The sequence below is a fragment of the Molossus molossus genome, unplaced genomic scaffold, assembly GCF_014108415.1.
Source record: "Molossus molossus isolate mMolMol1 unplaced genomic scaffold, mMolMol1.p scaffold_m16_p_19, whole genome shotgun sequence".
NCBI classification, from domain to species: Eukaryota; Metazoa; Chordata; class Mammalia; order Chiroptera; family Molossidae; genus Molossus; species Molossus molossus.
Window position 1 is genome coordinate 28943658 of NW_023425354.1, and position 14075 is coordinate 28957732.

The 14075-nt window shown below is 40.9% G+C and overlaps 1 protein-coding gene across 4 annotated transcripts in view; it reads right to left on the reverse strand.

The window, feature by feature from the left end:
* Positions 1-9027, reverse strand: part of MED1 (mediator complex subunit 1) — a 31391-nt gene extending 22364 nt beyond the window's left edge. The window contains exons 1-3 of one of the 4 annotated variants that reach the window (XM_036268231.1): positions 8721-9023; positions 5890-5996; positions 1464-1542 (exon numbers count right to left, since the gene is read on the reverse strand). In XM_036268231.1, the coding sequence (XP_036124124.1) occupies positions 1464-1542; positions 5890-5996; positions 8721-8745 (211 nt within the window). In that variant the 5' untranslated portion in view covers positions 8746-9023. Of the gene's footprint in view, positions 1-1463; positions 1543-5889; positions 5997-8720 lie in introns of those variants that run through there. The other 3 variants (XM_036268233.1, XM_036268232.1, XM_036268234.1) reach the window with 3 other exon arrangements.
* Positions 9028-14075: the final 5048 nt, after the last annotated feature.

Consider the following 14075-nt stretch of genomic DNA (forward strand, 5'->3'; position numbering starts at 1 on the left):
TTCCACTAATATGAGTAGTCAAATTCTTACAGACAGAAATTAGGATGGTAGTTGGCTAGAAGCTGGAAAGAGGGAGAAATGAGAAGTTATTGTTCAATGGGTACACAGTTTCAATTTTGGAAGGTGAAAAAGTTCTGGAGCTGGATGGTGATATTGGTTGCACAATAATGTGAACATAGTTAATGCCAATGAACTGTACATTTAAAAAACATTAAAATGGCCCTGGCCGGTTTGGCTCAGCAGTTAGAACATCGACCCACAGACCAGAGAGGCCTGGGTTTGGTTCCCACTAAAGGTACGTACCTCAGTTGCAGTTGTCCCCAGCCCCGACTGGGGTTGTGTAGGTGGCGACCACTCTATGTGTCTCTCTCACATCGATGTTTCTTTCTCTCTCTCTCTCTCTCTCTCTTCCTCTCTCTCCCTCCACTCTATCTGAACAAAAAATGAAAAAAATGTCCTCAGATGAGGATAATAAAAAATAGCTAAAATAAGTTTTATGTTATATATATTTTACCACAATGATAAAAAGAAACAATATTCAGCTAAGTTTCATTGGTGGTGCAGCAGAGTAAAATCTGTTTTTACTTTCATTTCTCACAAAAATCTGAAGAGGCCCAGCGGGTGTGGCTCAGTGGTTGAGCGTTGACCCATGCACCAAGAGATCGCCGGTTCAATTCCCAGTCAGGGCACATGCCCAGGTTGTGGGCCTGATCCCCAGTGGGGGGCATGTAGGAGGCGGCCAATCAATGTTCTCTCTCATTGATATTTCTATCTCTCTGTCCCTCTCCCTTCCTCTCTCTCTAAAAATCAATAAAAAGAAAAAAAATCAGAAGAGGTCATTATAAGCATGAATAATCAAGCTCACAATTTAAAATTTATGTTTGCTTTCTTGAAAACACTGTCCACAAACACAGTAAAAATCTTTTAGCATTAAAATGTCCACGTTGCCCACCAGTGTGGCTCAGTGGTTGAGCTTCAACCCATGCACCAAGAGATCGCCGGTTCAATTCCTGGTCAGGGCACATGCCCAGGTTGTGGGTCCAATCCCCAGTGGGAGGCATGCAGGAGGCGGACAATCGATGTTCTCTCTCATCAATGTTTCTATCTCTCTCTCCTTCTCCCTACCTCTCTCTCTAAAATCAATAAAGAAGAAAAATTAAAGAAAAAAAAGTCCATCTTTTTATTGAGAATTAGAAGAAAACATGTAAACAAAGAAAAAAGAACTTGCCCCTACTATCTATAGTTACACTTCATCAATTATCTTTTGAGTCTCTACCAGCCTCTAAAATAAGATCAAAATAAATGTTTCAAAAGTTCAGGTAAAAGCTCATCTCAATTCCACAATGAAAGCAAAACAAACACCTAGCATAGAAAGTTTACCATACTTCTAGTGTAAGTGAAAAATAGCCTTTCTTAAACAGGGGGTTTTCAGAAATCAGCATATTTCAAAGATGATCACAAACCTTTGAGAGCTTTTTGCAGTGTCTCCAAACAGCTGACCAAATGTTGGTGCCCTCCAGAACTCATCACAACCCTCTTCTCCTATATTAGGTGGAAAACATTTGCGGTAAAAAATTAACAAGCCAACAGCGTTTCAGATCAATATATACATTATCCTAATAGTAATATTTCAGGATACTCTATAGACTATATCCTATAGTCTTTATACTCTATATTCTCTATATACTGTAGATAGTCTAGAAATTTTTTAAAAAAACATTCTTGCCCTGGCTAGTCTGGCTCAATGGTTAGAGTGCTGGCCCTTGAATCAAAGGGGCACAGGTTCAATTGCCAGTCAAGGGCACATACCCAGGTTGCAGGTTTGATCCCCAGCCCTGGTTGGGGTCATGTGGGAGGCAACCAATTGATGTATCTCTCACATTGATGTTTCTCTCTCTCTCCACTCTCTTCCCTCCCTTCCACTCTATCAATGGAAAAATATTCTGGGGTGAGTATTAACCAAAAAAAAAATCCTTAACTGTTACTCTGTTCATCCAGCCAAAGGAGGAAAGTTCATATCGTACGTGGATATATCCATATCCATATATATGAAGGTAGGAAAAGGTATCCCCGGATCTAAAATAAGATAACCTTGTCCTGGCTGGGTGGATCAGTTGGTTGGAGCATTGTCTTATAAACCAAAGGTTGCGAGCTCGATTTCCAGTCAGGGAACATACCTAGGTTTCAGGTTTGGTCCTTGGTCAAGGCACGTACAGGATGCAACCAATCAATGTTTTTCTCTCTCTCACGCTCTCTCAAAATCAATAAAAACATATGCTCAGGTGAGGATTAAAAAAAATAATAAGCCCTGGCCAGTTTGGCTCAGCAGTTAGAGCACTGGCCTGCAAACCAAGGAGTTGCAAGTTCCATTCTGGTCAAAGGCACATACCTTGGTTGTGGTTCAGTCCCCGGCCCTGGTTGGGTTGCGTGGGAAGCAACCGATCAGTGTCACTCTCTCACATCAATGTTTCTCTCTTTCTCTCTCTCCCCCCCTCATACTCTATCTGAAGATACATGGAAAAATATAGTTAGGTGAGGATTTAAATAATAATAATAACAACTTTTTTAAAAAAGATAAACTTCAGGGAAAAATTAGGAAGAATCAAAATGTAATAAATGAGATCAGCCTCCTGTACAAGTAACTGCATCCTAAGATTTACTCAGTTAAATGGGGTGGTTCACAAGATTTGGCAATTCCCAAATTAATGTAAGAAATACAACCACACAGTAGACAAAGTAGGTTGACTCTGAGAAACAGATTATACAGTCCAGAAAAGGGATTCCCAAAGAGAAAAAAATTTAGCATAGATTTTTCTAATCCCATCCAGGGAAGAAGCTTTTCTCTGCACAACATTCTAATCCCCAGAAATGTGAACACTTTTATGATATAAGGATAGTTTTTCAGGCTTTTCCATGCTGTAAATCCATCTCTCCTTAATCTAATTCCAACCTCACAAAACAAACATCTGATTAATTAATAATCTAGCTTCCCTTGTACTTTGAATAGGTAAGGGGGTGCTCTAGACAATGGATACCAATATTTCGGTAACTGGAAAGACAGACTCTCTGTTGTAAATGAATAAACTGGCATTCTGATTTACATGTTAATCTATTGAGATTTTGTTAGTATGTCAGTTGTTGAAAGCAATTCAAAGTCTTGATATGACAATAAAATTACATTTCTGAATCTGCAAAAGTAAAAAGTAGGCAATAGAAATTATGGTGACCAAACCAAGGCACTGGTACCCAAAACAAAAGGGTGTTAGTAGCCACTTGAAATTCTTCTATTTAATGATGTCTCTCTAATAACAACATCATTTATAGAACAAATTTCAAACTATAGAACATGGCTGCCTTGTAGGATAAAATGACAATCTCTAAGTTCCCAGACTGTAAAAATTCCCATTCTTTTATTTAAAACATTTTTAAAATATTTTTACTGATTTTAAGAGAGAGAGGGAGGGAGAGAGAAACGATGTAATATCAATTGGCTGCCTCCTGCATGCCCCCAACCAGAAATCAGGAATCGAGCAGGCAACCAGACATGTGCCCTGACCAGGAATCAAATCAGCAATCTTTTGGTGCATGGGACAAGGCCTAACAGAGTCACACTGACCAATTTAAAACATTTTTAGTACCTTTTATGTATACAACCCTGAGCCAAAAGATGCACATACATTTGTAGAACTTAGTTACGAAAATATTTTAGCAACGCAACACTTTAACATCCATTACCTGATCTGATCCTTACAATAGAACTACAGCAGGTCCTCGAATAATTTCATCTCATTATAATGATGAGAAAACAGAAATCGATTCCTGGCTGGGGCCACTGTCTGTGTGGGGTTTTCATATTCTACCCATATGTCGATGTAGGTTTTCTCTGAGTTTCCTCCCATGTCCCAAAGACATGCACATTAGGTTAACTACTATGTCTAAATTGTCCCAATCTGAGTGTGAGTGTGTGTGTGTGTGTGTGTGTGTGTGTGAGTGCACCCTGCAATGTAATGGTGTGTTGTCCAGGGTGGGTTCCTACTTTGAGCCCTGAGCTGCCAGGATAGGCTCTGGCCACCCAAGACCCTGAACTGGAATAAGCAGGTTGGTAAATAATTATCTTACTTGTCGTGGTTGTTGTTTTAATTTTTTTCCTTTTATTGATTTTAGAGAGAGAGGAAGTGAGGAAAGAGAGAAACATCGATGAGAATATCAACTGGCTACTTCCCACATGCTCCCCACTGGGTTGGGCCCACAACCTGGGCATGTGCCGACCAGAAGTCAAACTGGCGACCTCTTGGTGTATGGGTCAATGCTCAACCACTGAGCCACACCAGCCGGACTATCTTACTTGCTTTTATTACTATTTCTTAAATGTATGCATAGGTTACATTTATTTCAATGTTTAATATCAGAACTTTTTTATTCAGAAGGTCAGTAATGTTTTTGTGACCAGACTATGCCACAGGAACTTAACTCTTGTGTATATCAATTAGCCTATGGTAATATTGGTTTTGCTATACATTATTTTGCTTAAAGTTGCAGTTTCCAAGAACCTACAAACATTAAGTAAGGACTTAATGTATGTAGAAAAGCAAATTGGTATTGTGTGCCTCTACTTTCCAAATGAGAAAACAAACTCAGAGATATTAAATATTTTGTCCAAGGTCATCTAAGTAGTAAGCACTGGTGTCAAGCCTAAAATGCTGGTCTTTTGACAACAAATTCAATCTTTTCCTAGTGCTATACTGATATAATTTTAAATGCTAATAAATCTATTAAACTAAACTTACTCTGGACCAAATTAAGATTTGGTAGGGAAGTATAACATATATAAAGAGAAGTATACAAATCTGAAGAGATCCATGAATTATCACAAAGTAAACAAACCCATATAACTATTGCTCAGGTGAACTCACAGACATAGTTTTCCTTCATCACTTGACTACCACTGGAATCATATGGATGAACTTTTAACATCCAGCCCCCCATCCTCCCCAACTCCCTGTCTTCCATTCAACTAAGGGCTCGACATACTGATGAATGACTCAGGAAGGAGTAGTGCTACTTTAGAAAAAGAAGTTGACGGGCCCTGGCCGGTTTGGCTCAGCAGTTAGAGCGTCGGCCTGCGGTCCAGAGAGACCTGGGTTCGGTTCCCGCTAAGGGCACGTACTTCGGTTGCAGTTTGTCCCCAGCCCTGGTTGGTCGTGCGGGTGGCAGCCACTCGATGTGTCCCTTCACGTCGATGTTTCTCTCTCTCTCTCCCTTCCTCTCTCTCCCTCCCACTCTATAAAAAAAAAAGAAAAGAAAAGAAAAAGAAGTCGACGGAATGAACACATGAAACTAATTAAGAACGAATTGCAAATTCAACTCCTAGTATAGATACAGGATATGAAGAATAAATGTCTCTATCCCAATCTATTACGTGTGTCTCTTACTGGTATATTTCTTAGAACTTCTGCCTGAAGTGTCACAGTATACTATAACTCATGATTAATACAATTTTATAAATATATCTACTTCTTAGATACACTCTTAAAACACCTGGCTATCAACTTTACGATAAATAAAACTAAAGACATACTACAATAGCTGGTTTGAAAAATGTGACACAGGGAGCTTAGCTTATAAAATAATTATCACGCCCTGCCAGTGTGGCTCAGTTGGTTGAGCATCAACCTATGCACTGAGCAGTCACAGGTTTGATTCCCAGTGAGGACACATGCTCAGGTTGTGGGCTCAATCCCCAGTATGGGGCACACAGGAGGCAGCCGATCTATGTTTCTCTCTTATTGATGTTTCTATCTTTTTCCCCTCTTCCTTCCTCTCTATCTAAAAAAATCAATTAAAAAATATATTTTAAATAATTATCACAGCACACACCACAATCCTCACCATGACTTGACGCACAAGCTTAATGGTTTCACTCCAAGGCCTATTTTGGTTAAATTTTGCATGGAGCCGTTCCAAGAGAGAACTCATCTTACTCAGTTTTTCCGACTCTATGATATAAATCAGAAGACATCGTTAGAAACTCTTCTTTCAAGATCTTACAGTTTTTCTTGCAAACAAACACCCCCCTCCCATACGTCATCCTGGTAAGAATTCAAATAAAATAGTTTTCAATATCATTTACTTCAAAACACACAAAGCATTTATTTTTAACAACAAGAAGACATACAAATTATGGATCTAATCTAATGAACACCACAGAAAGATACTGCTTTCTATTGAACCTTTTAATGAGAACCAGAGAGAACCATCTCTAATCATGTTTCAAGATCAAAATCATTTCATAATATGTAAGAAATCCCTTAATGAAATATATAGAGCACACATTTGAACATGGCCTTACTTTGGATAGCTGGTTTTTGATGTGAAAATATGGACTTTCTTAATCTTTTTACATAATTTTAAGAAATCAATTTATAAGTATTATCAAGAAAACAGGCTTTATTTGTCATTCAGATTTCTATTTGAATTCAAACTAAAACTATATAGATAGGGAAGATGTCAATATCTAAAGGATTAGTTTCCAGCAGAGGTTAAGAGAAAGGCAGAAAATACTGGTTCCTGAACTGTGTGAACAAATCTCCTATGCCCTTAAACCTTCCCTCTCATTCTTGTACTGCTTAGTATGAGCAAGGACCTGTGCCAGAGACCACTGGCAATGCAAAAACACAATATGCCTGAGATGACATCTGTGAAAGGGTATGGATAAGTTATTGTGGAAATAACCATCACACAAAGCAAAATGAGATATGCTTTTAAAAACAGAGACACAGCCCTGTCAGTGGCTCACTGATTAGAGCATTGTCCCTCAGTTTCAATTACAGTCAAGGGCATGTACCTGGGTTGCAGGTTCAATCCCAGGCCCGATCAGGATCATGTGGGAAACGACCAATCGATGTGTCTCTCTCACATCCATGTCTCTCTCTCCCCCTCCCTCCCTTCCACTCTATCTAAAAATTAATGGAAAAATATCCTCAGGTGAGGATTAACAAAGAAAACAAAAAGAGAGAGACCACAACTGATTTCCTTCTGGGGAGAAGGCCCTCAACTTTCTCTTCTCCTTTTTCTCCCCCCAGGCCCATTATCTTTGCCTTTCCCGCTCCTAAGCTCCAAGGACCCTTCTTTGGCTTCTGTAACTTGTTTCTTAAGCCTAGCAGCCCAGCTGGCTCACTTTTATTACTTCTGTAACTTTCTAAATAAAATTTCTCTCATTAAAAAAAAAAAGGCAGCCCTGACCAGTTTGGCTCAGTGGTTGGAGCGTCAGCCGAAGGACCAAAGAGTCTTGGGTTTGATTCCTGATCGAGGGCACATACCTGGGTTGCAGGTTCAATACCCACCTCCAGTAGGGGCTCATGCATGGGGCAACCAATCAATGTGTCTCTCTCACATGAATGTCGATGTCTCTCTCTCTCCCTCTCTCCCTCTCTCCCTCCCTCCCTCCCTCCCTTCCACTCTATCTAGAAGTCAGTGGAAAGTGTCCTCTGGTGAGGATTAACAACAACAAAAAAGTAAAAACACACAGACACACATTACTAATTGAAATTCAAAGGAGGAAAGTTAATTAATTGCAGGAATGTTACAGAAAAGGTATTATTGAAAAATGAATAGAATGTCAGCAGAGTTGAGGTAGTGACATCTTCTAAATCAAGATTCAAACTCCTTCCTCCAATGCTCTCATGTTCTGGAAAACTAGTTTTGGGATATTTCAGCCAATTTATAGTTCTGGACACACTTCTGAGATTTCCTACTTTCAAGACTCATTCATTCAAGCACTATTGTATGTGCTGGGGGATAAGGCAGTGGGCAAACTAGACAAAATTCCTGGCTCGTTTTACACTTGTTATTCCTCTGCACCCACGGAGTCAACCTTTCTTCGTCCTCTCCTTCAAAACGCACCCCTCTTCTTTTTCTTGAGAAGCCTGATGATAAATAACTTTATTATGAATGCTCAAAACAAACATATTTTGAGTAACTATTTATGTCCCAGGAACTATACAACGGTTAGTAAGGCAAGGTCCCTGATCTACAAAGCTCAGAATAAAGTGGAGAACACAAGTAAAAAATAATATGGTGAGCTGCATTAGTAATAGAAAACTATGACCAAAATACTAAGGAAGCATTTAAACTGGAGTGTATAACTTTAGAGAATCAAAGTAAGGTTCCACAGAAAAGTTGTTTTTCAGTTCTGAGTTAGTCCAGTCATCTAAGGATAAAATTCAATGCATTTTAAAAATATATACAATAGTACAAGATCTGAACACGGTGACGTTCTAGGGAGCTGCTGGCTTTTAATATCACAAGCACATAATAATTTCAGTTATGCCCAAACATCCTCCAGTACTTTGACACACAGCTCTGTATTACTGTTCTTATGCCACTATTCAGCCGTCTCTTCTGGAACAAGTGTAAACAAGGTTTTAGATTCACTCGCCTGGTCTTCCATAACTTTAAGATAAAAGTGCCCTGAGGCCCAACTGATTGCCCCTAGCTAAGCAGGAAACCTTCAAAGAAGTTGGGAGCCCCCGTCACCCCAAAGTCGGAGCTGTCCACCACCAGAGAAGGCACACTCAGAATCAAAAACTCACACAAATCCCGCCTCCTAGGCTCTGCGCCCGCGGGTGAGTGGCCTCTGCTACAGCATCGGACCCCCAGCTTCTCTCAGATTGGCTCCCCCCAGGTGTGTCGCGCCCCGCTGCTTTCCCCTTGTCACTCACCCTCTGTTTCCCCCTGAGCCTTCATCCTGACAGTGGGGTAGGCCTAAGTCCTACACAAGAGGATAAGCCCTTCCCCACCACTAATGGGGGAATCAAATTAGGTCGGGCTCCCACGACGCACAGCACCAGCAGTCCCCACTCTTCACAGGAAGGCTCAGTCTGATGTCCCTGGCGGCAAGAAGAGAAGGGTGCTCGCGGCCGCCGCCATCTTCCCCAACGGAACTTCCCAAAGATCGCGAGATTAGCCGTGATCCTGCGAGAGAAAGAGAGAGACTGAGAGGGAGACAGGGAGACAGGGAGACAGGGAGGGACACTAAACTATCGCGAACAAGTGTTAATACCGTGCTTCTCGCGAGATTTATCCAACCCAGCCTTTTCTTAGTTTTCGTTTGTCTCAGATTTACCAACGTCAGGTGTGGTACTTGGCAGGTGGTAGCAATTGGTTCCTCGTTTGAGACCCACATTTCGTTTTGGCATTTAAGCAGTTCGCAAATTAAAATCTCCGGCTCTCTTTACTGAAAGACTAGTTTTTCGAAGAATATTGGTATCAGGAATATTTAAATAATACGCTTTCTTGAGATACTAAATGGAATAATTATGCAATAAAAAAAGATGATGGTTCTTTGTGACACGACGTTACGAGCCAGCCCAGTACACTTAATTCCCATTTCCCCCCCCCTTTTTTTTTTAATTTTATAAATATTTCTTGACTAATTCCAATATTTTTGAAGATCTAGGAGATTTTTGATTAAAGTAACGTTTGCAGCAGCAGTCAGAGCATACGATACTATTAATTATATTTAGGGTCCCTAGAGACGTGGAAGTAGGGTACAGACTGACAACCCTCAGAAGAGGGAGTGGGGAGAGAGGGAAGAGATAAACCACAGAACTTATATGCATGTACGCATAACTGATGGACATGGACAATAAAGCTGGGGATGGGGCGGCGGGGGTGGGGAGGTGGGTGTCAATGGGAAAAAAAGGAGAAACATCTGTAACAAAAATAAATAAATAAAATAAAAAGAATTATCACAGGGGAAAAAATTACTATATTTAGGGTCCCAAAGATGTTTGATTGTGTCCCTTTTTTGTAATCATAGTGAAAAAAAGGAGTTTAGCTTGTACTTTACACTACAAGTCACAAGGAATGAACAGTGTATCTCATATCAGTAAATCCTCACAAAGAGAAATTTGGAGTAATGCTGAAGATGTTAGTTCATGGCCACTGGAATTGAAGAACCAGGCAAAAACACAACAGTACTAGCTAGCATTGGGTGTACGTTCTTAACATAATTAAGGCTTCTTTTTCTTTCAGTGTTCTTTTTCCATACACATCCTTGAAAATAACCAGTGAAAAGTTTGTTTTTATCTAGTTTGCGGTAGGGATCTTAAGCAATGGATTTTTTCTGGCTCTAAAGTCTCAGACTTTCCCCACTTTTTTTTGTTTGTTTGTTTTTTTATCCTCATCTGAGTACATTTCTTCATTTTTTGTTCAGATAGAGTGGGAGGGAGAGAAAGAGAGAAACATCGCCTTGAAAGGGACACATTGAGTGGCCGCCACCCACACGACCAACTAGGGCCGGGGACAAACTGCAACCGAGGTACATGCCCTTAGCGGGAATCGAACCCGGTCTCTCTGGACCTCAGGCCAGTGCTCTAACTGCTGAGCCAAACCGGCCAGGGCCAGACTTTCCCCACGTCTTAAAAATGCTGTTCACGAAGCCATTTCAGTAAATAACGATGGTTCAGGTGAGCAGGCATAGCAGCATAAATGAAATAAGAACAAGTCTTTGAAAATGTCTGGAAATACGTTTTTGTTTTGTTTTGTTTTGTTTTAGTAAGTTTTTGGTTTTATTAATTTTAAGGAGAGGGAGGGAAGGAGAGGGAGAGCGAGAGAAACATCGATCTGAGAGAAGAAACATTGATCAGTTTCACCTATAGCACCTGACCTGAGATGGCACCCAAACCTGGGCATGTGCCCTAATCAGGAATTGAACCTTCGACTTTTTTTTTTTTTTTTTTATCCTCACTTGAGGACATTTTACCATTTTTTGTTCAGACAGAGTGGGAGGGAGAGAGAGGAAGAGAGAGAGAGAAACATCGATGTGAAAGGGACACATCAAGTGGCTACCTCCCGCACGACCAACCAGGGCCAGGGACAAACTGCAACCGAGGTATGCGCCCTTAGTGGGAACCGAACCCTGGTCTCTCTGGACCGCAGGCCGACGCTCTAACCGCTGAGCCAAACCGGCCAGGGCTGAACCTTTGACTTTTAGGTGCACAGGATGAGGCTTAACCAACTGAGCCATACCAGCCAGGGCTAGGAATATGTTTATTGCCACAAAGTCGTCTTTAACCATACTCCTTGAAAGTAGAGTTCAAACTTTATTTCTTGTCTATCCTTCTGATTTTCACTCCTTTCAGTCACTACTTAGTGAGTTTCTTGGGGCAGGAATTGCCCCTCATTTTTGCCACTATTTTACACTGTACCTGGGCTTAGTAGTCAAATCTTGTCCTGGGCTTACAAAGCCTTGTGAGACTCAGCAATTCTCCCTTGGCCAATCCCCATCTACACTGGCCTTTTTTTTTTTCTTCCTTTATTGATTTTAGAGAGAGTGGAAGGGAGAGGGGGCCCCCTCCCCGGACTTGGCCCCCAACCTGGGCATGTGCCCTGACTGGGAACTAAACCAGCGACCTTTTGGTGCATGAGTCCACACTCAACCACAACCACACTGGGTGGGCCACACTGGCCTTTTTTTAAATTATTATTTATTATTTATTTTTTATCCTCACCCGAGGACATTTTTCCATTTTTTGTTCAGATGGAGTGGGAGGGAGAGAGAGGAAGACAGAAAGAGAAACATCGACGTGAAAGGGACACATCAAATGGCTGCCTCCTGAACGGCCCTGTTGGCCCTGGATAAGTCAGGGTCGGGGAAAAACTGCAACAAAGGTATGTGCCCCCTGCGGGAACCGAACCCCAGTCTCTCTGAACCACAGGCCGATGCTCTAACCACTGAGCAAAACTGGCCAGGGCTGGCCTTCTTTTATGTGCAGAAAATGCCTGCACTCCTTTCTCTCCCAAGATCCTTGAACAGGTTTTTTTTGTTTTGTTTGTTTTTTTTTTATCTTCACCCGAGGATATTTTTCCATTTTTTGTACAGATAGAGTGGGAGGGAGAGAGAGGAAGGGAGAGAAACATCGACGTGAAGGGACACATCGAGTGGCTGCCACCCGCACGACCAACCAGGGCCGGGGACAAACTGCAACCGAAGTACGTGCCCTTAGCGGGAACCGAACCCGAGTCTCTCCAGACTGCAGGCCGACGCTCTAACCGCTGAGCCAAACTGGCCAGGGCGAACAGGTCTTTTTTTAACTGGTAGGAGGCCTTTCTCTGCCCACTCTCTTCACCTCACTAAGGCCCTCTCATTCAGATTTCAACCTAAATGTTTTTTCCTCTAGACTACAGAAGCAAGCCTTCTCTAACCTCTGACTTGATCAGGTCTTCTGTTATATTATCATCTCTTTAAAAACAATTTGAACATAAAAATTAATTAAGTCCATGGTGATGTGTTCAATGCCTGTCTTCCCTGCTAGACTGTCAACTCCAGAAGGGCTGTATTGGGTCTTTCACTACTGTCTAGTGACATAACCTAGCCCAACTCCTGACACATGTCATAGATTCAGTGCATATTGTTGGGATAAATGGATGGGTTGCCAGATAAAATATACAGAACACTCAGTTAAATGTGAACTTCAGAAAGTCAGTGAATATTTTTAGTATAAAAGTATGTTCCAAATATTATATAATATAAATCTAGCAATCTTAAAATTGATGAAATACAGAGAGCATTTATCCAAGTGAGAATTTTCAAAGATAATTTTATTTTTGAGAGTGCCTTTGTTAAAGCTGGGGACAGTGAAACAAGGAAGGGCTTAGGATAGAAGAAGCAACTGGAGAGAACCTAGGTGGGGCTGCTTTTGCTCTCTAGAAATGTTATAGGAAATAAATGAACCTAAGCAGGGCTGGTTTGGCTTACTGGGAAGTCAGAGAAAAGGGGCCGTTGGAGAAGGTTCAGGGGGTTAGCTCAGGGCAAGCCGCTGCTGCCCATTGCTCCCCTTGTTGAAAGTCTCATGGGGTCCCTGAGAGGGGAAAAAGGCATGGGTGTGCCTCCAGGAGGGACAGCGCCAATAATTCATATTTTCAATGCTGATTCCTTTTCTGTTGTCAAAGTGCCCTTCATTCAACAAGCATCTATAGAGCCCTAATACTTGTGTAGTAGAAACTGGCAATATAAACATGAAAAACCAGCTCTTGCCTTTGATGGGCTCATCTGATTTAGAGTTCTGAAAATACCATTAGTCACAATAATCATAGGTACGCAAAAAATTTTTTATTTATTATTATTCCAAAAATATCAATGTTAGATACACAGCTATGCTTCCTCATGGAAGCTCTCTGTACAGATGAACAATAATGTTTGTACTAAATATAAGAAAATTTTAAACCTTACAAAGCTTGAAAATAGAGTAAACTTTACCAAATTTTGTTCACAGAATATAACTTTATAATTTCTCATCTAAAAATGCAAATGAAATGACATTGTTGAAAATCTGTACTCAAGAAGATCAGAGAGATCTTCTTGTTTAATGGCATCATTAAACAAGAAAAGCATAGGAATAGCCTTCCTATCTGGCAAGAAGGGGACAATGGGCAATTTTTATTTTATTTTATTTTATTTTATTTTATTTATTTATTTTTTTGGTGGTACGGGCCCCTAGCGGAAACCTAACCTGGGACTCTGGTCCGCAGGCTGACGCTTAACTGCTGAGCCAAACTGGCCAGGGCAATGGGCAACTTTTAAATGACTAAGCTTTGAGGGTGATCTCAGAGACCTCTTTAAACCTAAAATCTAAACTAACAAATTGGTTTGTGGGGGATAAGAAATTATTGTAACTTTATTTTTTAAATGTGTCATTCTGGCATATTATTTTATTTTTTATTTTTATTTATTTTTTAGAGAGAAAGAAAGGAAGAGCTAGAAACATCAATGTGAGAGAGAAACATCAATCAACTGCCTCCTGCATGCCCCCTACCAGAGATCGAGCCCACAACCTGGGTATGTACCCTGATTGGGAATCAAACCGGGTACCTCTTAGTCCATAGGACAACTCTGAATCCACTGAGCCTCACTGGCTGGGCAAAATTTTTGTAACGTTAGTTATATATTTCCTCTGTGTACAGCATAAAGAAGCTTTCTGACCTGCTTTGGGGATTTACAAGGAAAGTATAGTCATCACCTGACTGATCATCTTGGGGTTCATAGAACTGCCCTGACTCCCAGACCTGGGAGG